Source organism: Rhinopithecus bieti, unplaced genomic scaffold, assembly GCF_001698545.2.
Source record: "Rhinopithecus bieti isolate Rb0 unplaced genomic scaffold, ASM169854v2 scaffold_14549, whole genome shotgun sequence".
Taxonomy (NCBI): domain Eukaryota; kingdom Metazoa; phylum Chordata; class Mammalia; order Primates; family Cercopithecidae; genus Rhinopithecus; species Rhinopithecus bieti.
The window spans coordinates 1,657,787-1,677,317 of NW_016808027.1; the positions used below are offsets into that span (position 1 = coordinate 1,657,787).

At 41.9% G+C, this 19,531-nt stretch overlaps 1 protein-coding gene across 1 annotated transcript in view; it reads left to right on the forward strand.

The window, feature by feature from the left end:
• C2CD3 (C2 domain containing 3 centriole elongation regulator) overlaps positions 1 to 19,531 on the forward strand; it is a 159,882-nt gene that overhangs the window by 103,418 nt on the left and 36,933 nt on the right. Inside the window, 4 exon segments of the mRNA XM_017885241.1 lie at positions 3,670 to 4,017; positions 11,083 to 11,221; positions 14,233 to 14,279; positions 14,282 to 14,296. Coding sequence (XP_017740730.1) covers positions 3,670 to 4,017; positions 11,083 to 11,221; positions 14,233 to 14,279; positions 14,282 to 14,296 — 549 coding nt within the window.

Genomic DNA, 19,531 nt, shown 5'->3' on the forward strand with positions numbered 1-19,531 from the left:
TAGTAAGTTTTCCTTCCATTATTGCACGCGGAAAGATTAATAATAATTTAGTAGTGCTTCTTGTAACTAAGGAGATTATATATATGTGTGTGTGTGTATATACTATATATATGTATATATTATATATATACACATATATAAAATATATATACGTATATATAAAATATTATATATATATGTTCTGGGGTACATGTGCAGAACGTGCAGTTTTGTTACATAGGTATACACATGCCATGGTGGTTTGCTGCACCAATCAACCCGTCACCTACATTAGGTATTTCTCCTAATGCTATCCCTCCCTTAGCCCGCCACTCCCAACAGGCCCTGGTGTGTGATGTTCCCCTCCGTGTGTCCATGTGTTCTCATTGTTCACCTCCCACTTATAAGTGAGAACATGCAGTGTTTGGTTTTCTGTTATTGTTTGCTGAGAATGATGGTTTCCAGCTTCATCCCTGTCCCTGCAAAGGACATGAACTCATCCCTAAAGAGATTGTTTTTAAAGTTCCACTGCCTGCTTGAGAAAGGGTGTTATCTAATTCTAGTACTGTGGTGGGGTCAACATAGGTCGAAGAATTGGCTATGAACTTCGTAGCATTAGGGTGCATCCAAACTCATCAGATTTTTGCGTTTAACATAGTGCTTAGAACATTGTTAACACTTATGAAATAATGAATGAATTTAGGGAACTACTTGTAACCACATATGTAAGAGCCTATCTGATCATCTAGAATGCTAGTTTATTAATTATATTGAAAAGCATACCTACTGAGGGGACCAGGATATTCTTCCTCTCTGGTCACCACATCTTGGAACCATAAAGAAAATCTAGGCCGGGCGCGGTGGCTCAAGCCTGTAATCCCAGCACTTTGGAAGGCCGAGACAGGTGGATCACGAGGTCAGGAGATCAAGACCATCCTGGCTAACACGGTGAAACCCCGTCTCTACTAAAAAATACAAAAAACTAGCCGGGCGAGGTGGTGGGCGCCTGTAGTCCCAGCTACTCGGGAGGCTGAGGCAGGAGAATGGCGTGAACCCAGGAGGCGGAGCTTGCAGTGAGCTGAGATCCAGCCACTGCACTCCAGCCTGGGCGACAGAGCGAGACTCCGTCTCCAAAAAAAAAAACAAGAAAATCTATATGGTAATAAACTAGTTGACAGAGCAGAAAAGAAAAGGGTAACATTTTGCAAGTAGCATTTTTGTGCTGGGTGCTTTTCTTTCTAACATTTGCTTGGTACTTGATACATATGCTTGGACCTGGGAATTCAAAGATGAGTAAGAACTAGTTCCTGAACTTAAAGAGTTTACAGTCTAATAGGAGAATACAATATTAAGTAAATAATTACAGTGAGGCATGAGAACTATGAAAAAGGTATTCTTGGTGCTATGGGAATGCAGGGATGCAACATCTCTAAGGATAGCATCTCAGTGAAAGTGATACTTGACCTGAGTTTCAAAGGATGTAGGTATAAGTCAAGGAAAGGGGGAAAGAAAGGTGTTCTAAAAAAGGGAACAGCATGGGTGAAAGTACAGGAGAATGAAACAGTGTGATAGATTTTGGGGACTATAGTAATTTCGGACAGCTGCATCTTAGGATACATAGATTTGGAAGTGATTAGAGATGAAGCTAGGGAGGTAGGCAGGAGTACTGTGTTGAAAGCCTTCTCTTCTCAGCTGAAGTTTGGACTTTTTCCTGAGAGTTATGGAAAATTAGTACAGTGGTTTCTGAATACAAGAGGAGTGTATCGCTTTGCATTTAGAAAAATAAAGCTAGTGACTGTAGTTCAGATGAATTAGAGGTAGCCAGAGTAGATTCTTTACAAATATGATCTTTATTCAGCTTAATATTGCTGTCCAGTTAGTTGTTATTTCCCATCTCTACAGTCAAAGAAACTGAGTCATGACCCTTTGTTAGCCCTATTAGCCCTGTGTTCAGACCCTATTGTTGAGTGGGTGGCCCAGGCTAGAGGAGAACTGAGTGTATCTAGGTGATCATCCCAAATTCTCTGGTTCTTTCTGGACCTAACAGGTGTAAATCTGGCTCTGTTGAGCACATCAAATGCCATGTGCTCTGTTTTATCTGGGCAGGCCTAGAGTCCCTTCAAAGGGACTACAGAAAATGTCCTTGAAGTGAACCAAGTTCACTTGAACTAAAGTTTATAAAGACAGGCTTTTAGCTTCATTCTGCTGAAGAAAGTAGGTTTAGGACACTGAATATAGATCTAAGTATAGGAACTCAGACACAAAACCTCTTTTTATTGAGTGCTACCAAAGGTAATATTTAGCTTTCAGATCATCCATTTCCCTCATACTTCTCCATATCCCTCTTGTCTGAGCTTTTTATTCTCTTGTGCACGGGTCTTATACAAGGCATGTCATTTGATGTGTTTGTTGAATGAGTCAAGCCATCCATCCAACCTTACTTCCATGTTTTGTTGATTTTCCTGAGGATAAGGATTTAACTGTGTTGCTTTTGGGTGTCTTCTCACCTGTAATGACCTGCCCTTATTTTCCTTTGATAATCATAATAATTTACACATTGCTTTGAGAAGAAAACTGGTTATCTAAAACAGGAAAGGTTTCATATTATTGCCATCTATGAATCAGTTAACTCCATTTTCCTGAATTGAAATTAGTCTAATGAAGCAAACTTTGAGATTCAGAAGGAACTATTAGGGCCTTCTGTTTTATAAATCTCATTTTAATATTCAGCAAGTTAGTAAAATTCAAATCTCTGGGCTTAAATGTGCCACTTACTGGAAGAGTGATGTTGGCAGTTTATTTAACTCCTCTGAGATTCTGGCATATGAAAAATACCCAACAAATATTAACTCCCTTATACTTCTTTCTGGTCTCCTGCTTACCTCCTACTTCCCCTCCACCCCCGAAAATATTGCCAGAACCCTAGTGAAACATAGCTAAATTGAGTGTCAAGACAGCTTCCTGATAGGGAGAAGGTCTAAAAACAGGAGCCCATGAGACACAAGGAAGAGAAAATAGGCCACTCTTGATTTCATCAAATCTCAGACTTCTTTAAGTCTTATTGCCTCTCAGCGCATGAATCCCTTCCACAACAGCTCTGCCTGGTAGTCTTTGGCTTTGGCTTTAAATCAGAGATCTTACTACTTTCATTACTTGGTTTTTTTGTTTGTTTGTTTGTTTGTTTGTTTTATTTTGTTTTGTTTTTTGAGACAGAGTCTTGCTCTGTCACCCAGTCTAGAATGCAGTGGCACAATCATGGCTCACTGCATCCTCAACCTCTTGGGCTCAAGTGATCCTCCCACCTCAGCCTCCTAAGTAGCTGGGACTGCAGACACACACCACCATGCTCAGCTAATTTTTGTGTTTTTTGTAGAGATAGGGTTTTACCATGTTGCCCAGACTCTTGAACTCCTGGACTCAAGCAGTTCGCCCACTTCAGTCTCCGAAAGTGCCAGGATTACAGGTGTGAGCCACCACACTCAGCCTACGTTTCATTATTGAAGATAGTTAGGGCAGGGTAAAAGTTTTCATGTTTTCTACCAGCTTCATAGTTTCTTTTGCAAATTGATGTATTGGGGTTTGTAGACCTTTCAAAGGAGAAAGGACCACAGCACCCTCAGTGAGTATTTCCTCCAAGCTTGGTTCTTGGTTCCTGCTTGACTAGCCTTATTCTTCTCCATCCTCTTTTAGGTGTGTATCCTCTGTTTGGACGAAATGCTTCCAACCTCTCAGGAGCTGCCTTGCGTGTTCATGTGGTTCTTTCTTCTCTTTCCTCACATCTTGAGCCCACTCATGAGCTGGACTCCATGGACTGCAGCAGCCACAGTGAGTCTGAGCAACTCCCCAGAAGAAATGATGAGGTCCAACTCTCTCCACTGGAAGAAGTCTCCTGCCACCAGAAGTCTCCTGCCTCCACTCAGGTCCCCTGCAGCAGCACCACAGCTGAAGTCTGCCTGACCCAGGAGGGCCCTGCTGAGTTGGATGGAACATTTGCAGTCAGCATCCTAGTAGAAAGAGCAATGCACTTGAGCTTGAAAGGTATGCTCTCCTCACCTATCCAGGAGCATATGTCTAACTCTTCAGGGTGTGCTCCTTTCTTCACAAGTCTTTCAAATCATGGCAGGATCTCTTAATTATCTTAACTGATAAATATTTTTTTCTCAATCCTAAAGGTTTAAGCAACATGAAAGCTTTTCTGAACTTGTTGCATATCGTAAATTCCCCAGTCCAGCCACCTGAGTATCAACCTAGATAGATACTTCTCTTTTCTTTATCCACCGTCAGATCATCAGACCCCTAACTTGTTCTCTCTTAAATTTCTCACAGAGTTCTTTCTGTTTAGCCAGGTCAAGGCAAGCATATGGTAGACATCTGACTTTCAGACGTCACTGTTGTATCCTGACTTCCACCCTGCAGTGATAAGCCCATGTAGTCCTTGCTCCCACAACATTTATGTGTCAGGCACTGTGCTGAGTATAGAGTATAGACCTATAGTATAGAGACCTGCCCATCGTCTCTTTGAGTACAGACCTGCCCATCTGGCTCTGCAGAGCATATTAACTATGTAACTTCAGGTCATTTTACCTAGAGGCTAAATAACAAGTGATTTACAGGTCTGCAACTCTTGCCAGAAATGTGAGAGGTGTTATGTCTCATATTCATAAAACAGGAGGACATTATGTTTGCTTTGCTGCATCATGAAGATCACAGTGCTGGGATAAACAAACAACACACAGTCCCTGTCCCCAAGGAACAGACAGCCTAATGGAGAGATATATTAACACTTTTAGTACAGAGGAATAAACAATATGAAAGAGGAAAGCTGTGGGAGGGTGGATGTGGTGGTATAGGAAAACTTTGAGAACACAGAGGGAGTTTTTTTGCTAATGGAGTGGTCAGGCCTCAAAGTATTGGTGTCACTTTAGTCTACTCTTGAAGGAGGAGGAGCAAGTTTGCTGAATGAAAGAGGAAAAAGGCATTCTAATGAGAAGAAATAGCATGGTCAAAAGCTTGGTACTATAAGAGAATGGGACATTGGCCAAAAAAAAAGGTCATTAAATGTGAGTAAAAAGTAGTGAGAAATGGGGCTGGAAAGACTAATTAGGCTACATGGGCAGCATTTTGTATGCTACATGACTGACACCGCAGGTGAGATGAAACCAACAAAGCCTTAATCTGTGGAGAGACAAGGTCATATTTGTTGACCAGACATGAAATCTTGGTGGCAATATGAAAAAGATACTGGATAATACTGAAAGCAGCAGTCACTGAGAGGGCCGTCACATTAGTTCAAGTTCTGAAGCCTCAAGAAGCAAGGTGGCAGCAAGAATGGAGAATAGGCAACAGAAATGTTCTCGTAGGAGACCATGATTCTACAATCTGTACTTCTGACTTTCCTCTTGCCTTAACAGTGTTCTCAGAGTGTCTGTCCCTTTTATGCCTTGGAAGCTCTTTCTTAAGGAAGGAAATGAGTGGTTCCTTCATGCAAACCTTTATGCAGAGGATTAACAAACAGCCCCGAATTCGGAGCTTTGCCTTCAGCAAAGCTTAATTCTGAAGCAGCTCTGAAATGGTCTGTGGTCACCACTGTAGTCCTGGTTCTGAAAATAAAAGAACTTCTTGGATACTTTTGTTAGAAAAAGCTCTGAGGAACCTTCTGTTAAGATCAGCTTCAATACTCTTAAGATTTGTACACGTACGTTAGACAAAACAGGTGTTTCTAGCCGTGTTTTACAAATGAGACAAGTAAGGAACAGAGAGGTAAAATAATTTGAAGTAGCATAAGTTATACTGAGTAAAAAACAAAATCAGATTCAATATTATCAACTTTTAGAGGCATTCTTTAGCCCATCCAGGCAGAGTTCAGGGCCCCTCTGGGTCCCATGTGTTTTTAGCATAGTCTTTATCTTCTTGGGTTGTAATAATCTGTCTGTGCCTGTCTCCCGCAGATCAAGAATTCTTAAATGGCATAACTGGTTCACCTCAAGTCTTCTTAACTGTTCTCAATGTGCATCCCAACCCTGTTGGGGGGGTATAGCAGCCTTCTTTTGGGCTGCTTCCAAAAGTATTTCAGAACTTGACCTTTTTCAGAATGTAAACAGGCCCAGATGAATTTCCACCTACAAGAGGAGAGCCAGAGAAACCTGATACACCTGCTCTCCCAAGCTGATTTCTTTTTCACCCACCTATTTGGCTAAAAGGAATGTGTCTGTTCAAGACTAAATAAGGAACTATCTTCTTCCTAAGTCAAAATAGTTTTATTTCAAGGCCTTTAGCAAATAGTAGCTTTCAAAATAAACTGGAGGATGGCCGGGTGCAGTGGCTTACACCTGTAATCCCAGCACTTTGGGAGGCTGAGGCCGGTAGATCACTTGAGGTCAGGAGTTCAAAACCAGCCTGGCCAACATGGCAAAACCCTATCTCTACTAAAAATATAAAAATTCTGTAATCGGCCAGGCGCGGTGGCTCAAGCCTGTAATCCCAGCACTTTGGGAGGCCGAGACAGGCGGATCACAAGGTCAGGAGTTCGAGACCATCCTGGCTAACACGGTGAAACCCCGTCTCTACTAAAAAATACAAAAAGCTAGCTGGGCGAGGTGGCTGGTGCCTGTAGTCCCAGCTACTCGGGAGGCTGAGGCAGGAGAATGGCGTAAACCCGGGAGGCGGAGCTTGCAGTGAGCTGAGATCCAGCCACTGCACTCCAGTCCGGGTGACAGAGCGAGACTCCGTCTCAAAAAAAAAAAAAAAAATTCTGTAATCCCAGCACTTTGGGAGGCCGAGATGGGCGGATCATGAGGTCAGGAGATCGAGACCATCCTGGCTAACACAGTGAAACCCCGTCTCTACTAAAAAATACAAAAAACTAGCCGGGCATGGTGGCGGGCACCTGTAGTCCCAGCTGCTCGGGAGGCTGAGGCAGGAGAATGGCGTGAACCCGGGAGGCGGAGCTTGCAGTGAGCTGAGATCCGGCCACTGCACTCCAGCCTGGGCGACAGAGCAAGACTCGGTCTCAAAAAAAAAATAAATTAGCTGAGCACAACCTGCAATTCCAGCTATTCAGGAGGCTGAAGCAGGAGAATCACTTGAACCCAGGAGGCAGAGGTTGCAGTGAGCCGAGATCATGCCACTGCACTCCAGCCTGGGCAACAGAGTGAGTGAGACTCCGTCTCAAAAAATAAATAAATAAATAAACAAATAAAACCAGAGGGACAGGGGGTATTGCCATGAGAGACAGATGTGAGCAAGATTGATACATATCTAGAATTAGAATTTTACTGTGGAAAGTGGTTTGAGAGCCCTTACTTCTGATGAGAAAACTGAGGCCCAGGGAGCCAGAATGAAGTGGTGTATCCAATATGTCACACTAAAGCAACGGCAGAGCATACATTGGAACCTAGGTGTCCTGCCTCTAGGAACAGTGATTGGTCCTCTCTGCTGATCTTTCTCAGAGCTTTCTTGAGAAGATGTTGCTATCCTCTGTGAGTATGTACTGCAAGCAGACAAAGCAACTCTTCTCTCTAACCCTGGGCAACTATCTGTAGACATAGGGCAGTGGGGAGTCAGCAACCCTTTAATAAGGGCCTTGGGACTACTCTGTGCATTCAAAGAGCTCTCAGTCTAGTGAGAGAAACACAGATTATTATAGAATATTTGAGAGTTGCTGTGGTAGAGCCAGGTTATCTCTTCCTAGTTGTGAGGATTTATGACATTTTATTGAAAGAAATTAGTTGAAGCTTAAGACCAAAAAGGAAAATGGGAGAAAGAATGAGAGATGAAAGCTATATCAGGCAGAGGAAACAGAACCCACTCCAGCCATTTTAAGCAGAGAGGAGTTTAATGTAGAATATTAAGGTACTTTAAGTCATTAGAAGGTCTAGAGGAGTGGGCTTTAGGCTAAACTTTCGGGAGGGAACCACTAAATCTTTTAAGTTCAGAATGCAGTGCCAAAACTGAAATCTAAGAATCAGAAGCTCTTGTCATCGCCATTGCCACAGGGCCTCTCTCCACCCAGGGACCAAATGCTAGATCAGAAAACACAATGTCTCTACATCATCATCCTTGTTACTAGCAAAAGCAGAAGGAAAAGGAAGATGTCCTCTGCCTCCTGCCTTCCAGATCTTTTGTGAGGGCATCTGATTGGCAGAGGCCAATTTGCATCCATACCCTAGCTGCAAAAGAGTCCAAGAAATGTAGCTTTTAACCCTTCCAATCTGTACTATAGAGGAATACAATGCAATAAAAGTAGGTGGGAGTAGATGCTCAGCAAGTCAATCCACGTAAATACTGTTCAGTTTCACTAAAACTTTTAAGAAGATAGCTCACTGGGCACTACTATTTTATTTACCTTTCCCTGTTCTTTCAAAAATATGCTTGTAACTCCTACTGCTTTCCTTGACTAGCCTTAAAAAAAGGTTTTTTTAATAGCTTGTAAACTGGTTTGGCCAAGTTGTAGCCAGTGTTTTGTTTTGTTGTTTTGCTCCTCATATCGTTCTTATCTATGTCTTTAATGCTCTCCCTGTTCTAAGGCTCCTCTGCTTCTTGGTTCAGCCTTTGTCCAGGTCCTGCTGTGTTGGCAACTTGCACATGCCTCAGTTCTCTCCTGCTTTGTGGATGCCACTAGATCTTCGTTCCAAGGCTAGCATTTCTCTTCAGTTCTCCTTCCCAAGCCTCCTCACAAAATCTCCATTCTCTTTTCTCTTCCCATCACCCAGTTTCTTTCTTTATTATTTCCAGTACAAATGACTGAAAAAGTAATGTCATCTGGTCTGGTTTTGTGCCCTGGGTGCTAGAAGTCACAAGATTAAATAATAAGCATGTCAATTTTTTAACCAAGATTTGGGAACAGAAATGCTGTTTTTCATTTATACATTTCAGATACAAATATAGTTGTATTATGGAATATAATATAAAACCTTCATGAATTTGTAAAATAAAAGACAAGCCTGCTAGATGTTATGCTTATTGTAGTTGTTTCAAGGCAACAGGGACTCCTGCACTTCAGAGTTTAATGTTTATTCTTTGAATCATTGTTACTTTGGTGGGAAAGTTTGAAAAGAATTGGTCTAATGGAAATTCTTTAGGTTGAGGAAAACATATCAAAACAAAGCTATAGCTACTTTTCTTCCCCTGAAAGAAATTTTAAGTTGGAAGCTCTGAGGGTATAAAGTTCAGTGATTCCACCTAGAGAGGCTTGTCAGAGTAGATGGTGCTAGAACCTATCTTTTAAAGACTACTTGTTAAATGTTAAACTGCATGTGGAGAGGAATAAAATCAGCAGTTCCTGAGTGTTAATTTGTTCATCAGAATGCTTTCTGTCCAGAGGGACAGACTGAGGACCCTGGAGGAGTACTTACTGAAAGAAGCAGCGAGATGGAGAAAAGGGTGGAGCCTCAAAGATGAATTTCACCTACCAGGACAAGTGGGAGTATGGATTTGGAGAATTCTTGAGCTAGACAGTTAGAAAGAAGACAACCCAGTTAGAATACACATACAGAATCTGTTCCCTGGAGCATGTGGATTATGTTTAGGACTTCTATTCCTTTCTGCTCTGCTCATCTCTTTTTCCTTCATCTGTAATGCTGACATTCATAGCATTTTAGAGCTGAAAGTGATCTCATGAAATATATAGTCTATGTTTTGTAAAGTGTCTATTATTCAGTGCTGTCCAAAAGAGCTTTCTACTATGATGGAAATGTTCTGTGGGTTCAGTGTCCAGTATGGTAGCCACTAGCCCCATGTGGCTATCAAGCACTTGAAATATGGCTAGTGCAACCAAGGAAGTAAATTTTTTATCTTTAGTTTTAATGAATTTAAAGATGCATAGCCACACGTGGCTCGTGGCTTATCTTCCTGGACAGCTCAGTTAGACTATCTAGTATCATCAGCCATCTGCATTTTACACTGTCTTAAGACAGAATAACTTGACCAAGTCTCCCACATTGGAAACCTGATCTTGCAAAAATTAACATTAGATATTCTCACCAGCACCAAGTATTTTACATTTGTTAACCCCATAGTAGAGGCAATATAGGAGACAGTTTAGAGCATGGACTCTGGAGCCAGAATGCTTGAATTGGACTCTCAGTTCTACCATTTAATAAATATGTGACCAACTAATTTAATTTTCAGTACCCTAATTTTAGAAATCTGTATGATAGAAATAATAATGATAGAAATAGATATGATAGAAATAATGATAGAAATCTATATGATAGAAATAATCTATATGACAGAAATAGCTATCTTATAGGGTTGTTGTAAGGATTAAATGAGTTTATATATATAAAGTACGTAGAACAGTGCCTGGCACACAGTAAGTGATATATAAGTGTTACTTACTCTTAGTATTTGTCTTAATTCTTACAATATCTTTGGAAGTGTAAGTGTAATATGCCCAGTTTTACAGTTGAAGAAGCTGTGGCCTAGATACTTCTTGCCCAAAATCACATAACACGTTTATGGCAGAGCTGATATTTGGTCATCTGGCTCTTAGGTTCAGGACTCCTTGTAGTTCTATCTTATCTTTTGCCTCTCAACACAGTATTTTCCATCTTCCCACAGAGTACAGGAGATGAGAGAAGTCACTTCTTTTTGGGAAATATTTATGAACTGAGTCTTAAAAAGACAGGGTAGTAGCAGAAAGGTCACCGAAACATTTCATCCATTGATTGATTGATTGATTGATTGATTGACATGGTCTCACTCTGTCCCCCAGACTGGAGTACAGTGGTGCAATCTCAGCTCACTGCAGCCTCTGCCTCCCAGACTCAAGAGATCCTCTCACCTCCTGAGTAGCTGGGACTACAGGCATGTGCCACCATGCTTGGTTAATTTTTTTTTTGTATACATGGGATCTCACTGTATTGCCCAGGCTGGTCTTGAATTCCTGCGCTCAAGCTGTCCTCCTACCTTGGCCTCCCAATGTGCTGGAATTACAGACTTGAGCCACCACACCCAGCCTGAAAACATTTCAGACACAGGGGGATAGCTTGAGCAAAGACCCCATAGGTAGAAGAGGGCCAGGAATAGTCCTGCTTGTGCCTGTATAATCTGAGGCTTCTTGCGTACCCTAAAGTACAGTCACTCCACTGTATTCTATTTCAGGGAGCCCCTTGACAGAGCGGAAAGTATCGATACCCAGTTGTTGTGTATCCTTTGCAACAGCCGATGAATCATCTCCTGTATACACCCAAGTGGTTGAAAACACAGATTCCCCCATCTGGAATTTTCAACAGCAGTCAAGGTTTGTGTTATCTGTTTGTTCATCAGCCTTCCAGAATCTACTTTTTGTTGCAAGACACAAAGTCAGAGCAAGGAATATAACCAATGCGATTTTTGAGCAGACCTGGAAAATGCTTTTGTTATCCCAGCAATTATTTAATCCTAGTGTTTATGAATTCACAGCAAGCAGTGGTTTAAAGGTTTTGTTTTAGTGTTTTTAACTCTTCTCAGTATGCTCAAAAATTATTCAGTGAGAGGACCTCTCTGTTTTAGGTACTTGGAATTAAAGATGATTAAGATACTCTATGCAATTGAGGAGTTCATGGTCTTACCTGGGAAAAAATATCAATAACAAATTACCATCAAGCTGGGTGTGGTAACACATGCCTGTAATCCCAGCTACTGGGGGAGGGGAGGGGTGGCAATGTGGGATGGTAGAGCTAAGGTGGGAGGATCGCTTGAGTCCAGGAGTTCGAGACCAGCCTGGGCAATATTGTAAGATGCTGTCTCAAAAAAAAAAAAATTCAATAAAGAGAAATAAGAAGGGGATGCTGATAGAGCTCAGAAACAAAGATTATTTAGGACAACCTAGAAGTTCAGGGAAGGCTTCATAAATAAGACACCTCAGCTAAATATTGAAGAATATATATAAGTTATCCAGGTGAATAAGAGTTGGAAAGATATTCCGAACAAAGAGAACTAATCTCGGAAAAGGCTGTGGATTTTCATCCTTGGAAAAGACTTCTGGTGTAGTGGAAAGACCCTGGGCATTTGAACCAGAGACACTTGGCCTCCAACTCCATCTCTGTAATTTACTGACTGTGTGGTCAAGTTATGTAACATCTGTGAGCCACAGATTCCTCTGTAAAGTGGGGGTCATTTTTATAAGGTCATTGTGAGGTCCAAATTAGATGACATTTAGGGCCTTATGGTACAAAGCAGGTATACAACAAATGTTAGGTCTCCTTTGGGAGGCTCAAAAATAGGAGGTAAAGTCCTGTCAGGGACTGTGCAGTGCCACTCAGATTTTATTAGGACAAAGAGGGCTAATTAAATGTGAGGGGGCTGGCATAGGAAACCAAGAATTAAACTTTATTAAATGTGATGCAATGTTATGATAATAGTAACAAAATCATTATTAGAAGTTATACTGTATCACCCTTTATAAAGTTTAATTCTTGTCCACCAACACTAGCCATACCCATGGTGTCTGGTCTTCTGTTTTTTCATAGTGTTTGTGTACTTTAATTGAGTCTCAGCAGTTGGTCACATGCTCAGTGTTTTGTAATTTGAGAGGCTGGCCTGAGTCAGGAGCTAGAACTGCAGTGAAAACTCAGTGCTGTATATGGTGAGCTACTGGAAATCATAGAAATTCTGGCCATCAGAGTACTTCATATAAAATATCAAATCCTCCCCAAAAGGCAGGAAACCAGAGGACTGAGCTTCTAAGTGGAGGTGATTTGTTCATTCACAACCTAAAAACCTAACATAATTACAAAACTTCACAAAGTTGATGAAGGGATATGAGCAATCTCCTGATTTCATCTCTTCACTTTACAGTTGAGGAGACTGTGGCCCAGGGAGGCTACATAGTCTGTTGGTAACAGAGGCAGGATTGGAAGAAAAATGAATAATGGCACTATTTACAATTCCCTTATCACAAAATTGTTTCCTTTGATCTTCATAGCAACTTGCAGGTCAGTAGTATTATCCCATTTAACAGGTAAGAGAACCAGGCCTGGAAGAAGCTAAGTGCATGGCCAGAGTCGCTCAGGTGATAATAGTAGAGCTAGAATTCAGAGGTGAGTCTTTTGACTCCCTGCTAGAATTAGAATCTCTGACCAGTCCTTGTTTCACTTTAGACCGTGCCTCTCATTGGTCTGGAAGTAGGCTCTATTCACTTCCCCAGTGGTGTTTGGGGAATGAAATCAAGCCTCTTGGTTTTCTTTAGATCTCCTTCTTGCTTACCTGGAGCCCTAGCACCTGGTTTGGAACTTTCCAAAGCTTTGTCATTTAAAACTGTATTTTATATAATATATAAATGTATTGGAGGTGTTCAGTGGATTTCACTTCAGCTTCTTTATCTGGTATGAAAGTTAGGCATTTTCTTACTTTGTTGCCTTGCCTCTGCATGGTGTAGTGTTGAGGTCAGGCAAGCCAGGGTTCAAATCCCAGGCCTACTACTTACTTACTCTTAAGTGACCTCAAGCAAACCATTTTACTTCTCTGAGCCCAATCTTATCATCTGTAAAATAAGGATAATAATGTCCATGTTGGCCGGGCGCGGTGGCTCAAGCCTGTAATCCCAGCCCTTTGGGAGGCCGAGATGGGCGGCATCACGAGTCAGGAATCGAGACTCATCCTGGCTAACACGGTAAACCCCGCTCTAACTAAAAATACAAAAAAAAAAAAAAACTAGCCGGGCGAGGCGGGCGCCAGTAGCCCAGCTACTGGGGATGCTGAGGCCAGGAGAAGGCGTAAACCCGGGAGGCGAGCTTGCAGTGAGGAGATCCGGACCACTGCTCCCATCCCGGCGACAGACGAACCCCCCAAAAAAAAAAAAAAAAAAAAATAATAATATAAAATAATGTCCATGGTACAGCTTTTGTGCAGATAAATGTATAATGAAACACGGTGCCATGCCTGGCCCAAGGTAGCACTCAGTAAATGTTCGTTTCCCTCCTCTCCCTTCTCACCATTCTCCCCATCTATGGCATAAGCAGAATTCTTACCCATTTCCAAAAAAACTTTAATGCAGTTGAGGAACTTCTTTCCATACTCTCCTCTGTCTTAGGGAAACTTAGGAATGTGGGAGGAAATTTGTGTTAGAGGAGCCTGTTTTCAAGCTTGCAAGTGCTCACCTCTCTGAGCTCCATCCCCTCTCATTTAACCTGTGAAGATAAAAATATACTAAAATGGCTAAGAAATGAAAAGTTTGGGAAGATGCGTTGCAAATTGTAAATATTCTTAAACTAAGTCTTATACCTACCGAAAGTTCCTATACGCTAGTTATCAGTGGTTGTTTCTTAACAGGCTAGCAAAAGAGCTGCGTCTGGACCCAAAACAAATCCCTGGTCTTCAAGTTGGCATAAAGGAGGTAATGAACTCTGTAAAAGAATAACTGCTGCTTGTAAAAAATAGCTCACATCCTGTTGACAATTACCATTCCTTTTTTTTTTTTTTTTTAAACCAAGGAACATCCTGAGGTGGCTGGAAATGCAGAATATGTGGTAAAGGGTAAATCCCCCAAAGGCCACATTATCTCGCTGAAAAAAAAAAAAAAAAAAAAAGCGGCACGGTGGCTCACGCCTGTTGATCCCAGCACTTGGAGGCCGAGGTGGGCGGATCACGGTCAGGAGATGCGAGACCACCTGGCTAACACAGTGAAAACCCCGGCTCTATCTATATATATATATACAAAAAATAGCCCGGGGTGTGTGTGGCAGGACGCCGTAGTTCCAGCAACTCAGAGGGCTAGGCAGGAGAAGGGCATGAACCTGGAAGGTCGAGCTTTGTAGGGAAGCAGAGATCGCGGCACTGCACCAGCTTGGGTGAGGAACAGACCCGTCTCAAAAAAAAAAAAAAAAAAAAAAAACAAAATTAGCTAGCATGGGTGCGTGCTTTTGTGGTCCCGCTATTCAGAGAGACTTGAGATGATCCGCCACTGCACTCCAGCCCAGGGACAGAGCAATGAGCATTGCTAAAAAAAAAAAAAAAATCCTGTTAATTTATCCATTCTTTTTTTGTTTTTGAGACGGAGGCGCTGTCGCCCAGGCTGGAGTGCAGTGCCCAGCTCGGCCAACTGCAAGCTCTGCCTCCCGGGTTCACGCCATTCTCCTGCCTTAGCCTCCGAGTAGCTGGGACTACAGGCACGCACCACCACACCCGGCTAATTTTTATATTTTTAGTAGAGATGGGGTTTCAGTGTGTTAGCCAGGATGGTCTCAATCTCCTGACCTCGTGATCCACCCGCCTCGGCCTCCCAGCGTGCTGGGATCACAGGCGTGAGCCACCGCGCCCAGCCGCTAATTATTTTTTTGTATAGACAAAGTCTCACTATGTTGCCAGGCTGATCTCTAACTCCTGGGCTCAAGCAATCTTCCTGCCTCAGCCTCCCAAAGTGCTGAGACCACAGGCGTGAGCCACCATACCTGGCCTATTCTCCTACAGAATTCAAGTACTTAAAAATTATATAATTTTGTTTGACTACCTGGTTAGTGAAGAAATCCAAGTACGTTTGAGTCTTTCCTGTTGTATCTGTCAACCATCATAATGTACAGCCTGCCACATACAAGTGGTTTCTCCCCACTTTTGTATGATGATGATAAGCCTTCTGTTGACTCTGGCTTATTAACCAAGACCCTTGCATTATCAGGTAGTACACAAGACAAGAGTCTAACCACATGTTTTTTCTTATTTTAAGAACCTTCCCAAGAGGGATGTGCTGATATTATGGTCTTTCGACCCAGTTTTATTAAGAGGCATAACACAGCAACATTAAGAACCTTGACTCTGAAGCCAGGTTCTTCGGATTCAAATGCCAGTTCTACCCCTTACTGTAGCAGTGTGACCTTGGGTAAATGACTTCTCTGTGCCTATTTCCATATCTGTAAAATTAAGGCTAATAATACTACCTACTTCATAGGTTTTTGGAGAATTAAGTAGGGGCCTGACACTTAGTAAATACCATATCAGTTTTTGTTGTTTTTATTAACGAGCAGTAATGTGCTAAGAACTTTACAAACATCTCTAATTCTTGACGGTAAAAATAAAATTAGTCTAATTTTATAGCTGTAAAAGCTGAAGCCCAAGGAAATTTAGTGGCTTGACTAAGGTCATGTCGCTATGAATTGGTGGAGCCAGTATTTGAACCCAGTTCTTACTGGCTGTACAGCCTTCACTGTTTGTCCTTCGCTATGCTAGTAGGATTGGAAAACTTGGAAAATTAAGGTAGTGCGGACGTCTAACCATCTTACAGCTTAGAAAATTTTGTCTCACTAAATCTCTCCTCTAAGCGTAGCTCCTTTAAGATTCCAGCTAGGCCCTGATTTCCAAATCTTCATTTGTTTTGAGTCACCTACACAGCCTACAAAGTCACAGTTTTCTGTTTGCCAGTGGGGATTTTTGGAGCTAACCTCAAACCCTAATAAAGACCTGAGAGAAATCAGAATGTAAAGGGAATTTACTGACCTTTCTCTCCGCCTGTGCTCCTGTTGGTGAGTGCTGCAGTGAGGCCCTTGTTTTGATGATGAGTTCTATGTTGCTGCTTTGGATTCACTTAGTTCCTCCACTGCTACCCAACCTCATAAATACAGCAAGAGCTGATCATAACTCACTTTTCTCTGAATCAACACGAGGAATTCTTGCTCCACCCTCCTTTCTAGGCTTTTTCTCTCTTCTCTCTAAAGTACCACAGAGATTCTCAAGCAGACCAGGGTTCACAATTCAGCACTTATTTTAGCAGGAAAAAGAGAATAAACTTTGGTCTTATGCAGACCTGGGTTCAAATGTTGGCTCTGCTATTTACTATAATAACTCTGTGGCCTGAATTAAATCACTTTACCTGTTTCCTGTTATCTTTCTTATTTATAAAATTAGAATAATAGTACTGGCCTTGCAGGATTTGTGAGGATTTGAGATAATATATGTAAAGTACTTGGCACATAACTGTTGCTTAATAAATGGAGCTATTGTTATTATTATGTCTACTATGTGTCAGGTACTATGCTAGGACTATTGGAGTGTAGAGAATAAAATACATTCCCTATCTTCCAGGACTTCAAGAGGGTCTTAGTAAGATCTGGTCATAAATGAAAGTGAGGAAAATGCCTAGACAACACTGACCACTACTCAGTGTATATAGATGTCTCTCTCCCCTTAACCTATTTATGCCTAGTGTTCCATTATAGGAATGCTAAGCTTGTGGGAGTTATTTATATCCTACTGCTCAAGGTCATTACCAAGGTCTGATTTTTACAAAAAAATTTGCAAACTCCAGCATGAATGAGTTAATTCTATCATTTCCACACAAACTCAACAAATCTAGTATAGTACTCAAATCCAACCAAGCTGTGTTCAGCAGTTTCTATTCTGTGCCAGGCACCATGCTAAGTACTAGGGATACAAAGGTAAAAATAAAACAGGCATGGTCCCTTGTCCTCACAGAGCTCACAGTCAGCGTGGGACATAAAAAGTACAGTATAGTATGATTAGGCAAATATAGGGTACTCTGATAGGAGACGTCTTACCCAGACTTAGGATGTCAGAGGAGGCTTCCTGGAGCACACCTGAGCTGAGGAATGAAGGGTCAGGACTTACTGTAGTCAGAGGGGAAAACAAATACAAAGCCTCAAGTCAAGAAAGAGTTGAGAGAAGTTCTCGATGACTAGAACATTAACTGCAAATGGAGAATGGCAGGTTGTCCTGTTAATCCGATGTTAAATTTAACTCTTCCAAGCCATTCCTTTTCTCCATGATCTGCTTAGCCAAAGCACTCCTCAAGTATGTTTAAGATGTACTACCTTCATTTTAGGCAGAACCCTCCATCATACTTCGTCCCCAGTGGGTAAGAATTGCTTGAACCCCACTCTGGGGAATACAGCTTCAAGTGTTTATAGAATCAAAAACTTTCCAAGTTGAAGGGGATCTTTTTTTTTTTTTTTCTTTTTTGAGACAGGATCTCACTTTGTTTCCCAGGCTGGAGTACAGTGGTAGGATTTGCTCACTGCAGCTGTGAACTCCTGAGCCCAAGGTCCTCCCACCTCAGCTTCCTAAGTAGCTGGGACTACCGGCATGCACCACTATACCCCACAATTTTTTTTTTTTAGAGATGGGGTCATGCAATGTTGCCCAGACTGGTCTCGAACTCTTGACCTTAAGCAGCCCTCCCTCCTCAACCTCCCAAAGTGCTGGGGTTACAGGCATGAGGCACCTGCTCAACCAAAGGGGATATTGAATCTGGTTCAATACTTCTCATTATATGTGTGTGACTGAGGCTCAGGGAGTTCGAGGAATGTGTTTTCCAGTCAAAGCCATACCTAGATTTGCTATTGTGGCACACTGCTCCTTTGTCCCACTCTAGGGTGGCCAGTTTACTTGTGTTTTCAGTGAATATTTATCAAGTTTTTCATGCAGGAAGATGTTATGCCAGGTATGGAGAGTGTAGGGAACATAGTGTAATACCTTTTCTCGTCTTTTAGCTAGGTTCGAGTCTAAAGGACAGCAAGCTGTCCAAACAAATGTTATGCAGTATGTGGTGAATTTAGCGTCATCAGGAATGTGCCCAAGGAACTGTGGGAACTTCACGATTACTCCTCTGGAAAATTTGCATTCCTCAATTTATTAAGCAATTTATGGACCTATAGTTGTGTCAGTGTTTGGTAGATCCAGCCTTTGATTTCACTGTACAGAATGGAGCCTGTGTAAAATAGAAATTCATGTAGTGACAGAGGCCTGTTTGTCCCCAGCTACTTCATGTCAGAAATGAGGAATAAGTAGCAAAGAATATGAGAATGAAGGTCATTGCATGGTAGCTTGTCCAATAAAAAGAGAATCTTCTCAGTCCTTAAGGGCAGCCCCATTACCATATAGAGAAGAGCCTGAGCCCAGGCTCATTTTGCACCCTAAACTGGTCTCCAGGGAGTTATTTGTCTTTCCTTTTTAATTTGCATTACTTTGCTCTTAATTAAATATAATACATATGTAGAAAATTTGGAAAATACAGAGAAGTAGAAATAGGAAAATGCAAATCTCTCATACCATAATTGCAAGACATACTGTCCTGAGAAAAATCACTGAGACATGATAGCCTAGGAAAAATAAGTTCTTAAGTTTGGTGTTATTTTCTAATTGCCTGTATCAAGAGGACCAGCTAGGTGGGGTGGCTCACATGTGTAATCCCAACACTTTGGGAAGCCAATGCAGGAGGATCGCTTGAGGCTGGGGGTTCAAGACCACCTGGGCAACATAGTGAGACTCCGTCTCAACAAAAAAATTAAATTAAAAATTAGCTGGGCATGGTGATGTGTACCTATAGTCCTAGCTGTTTGGGAGGCTGAAGAGGGAGGATCGCTTGAGTTTGGGAGTTTGAGGCTGCAGTGAACTATGATCATGCTACTGCACTGCAACCTGGACATCAGAGTGAGACTCCATCTCTTTCAAAAAAGAGAAAGAATGAAGTGCAAGCCTACCAGCTTTTTCCCACCATACAGAAAGGGAATTCCTAACAGGAAGGCAGGCTTTGGTTGCCAGTCTCTCTCAACTTCATTATCTGTCTTCTCCGATGGCTTTGGGATCACTGAACTCCTCTATCCCCTGAATCAGCTTCTCTGTG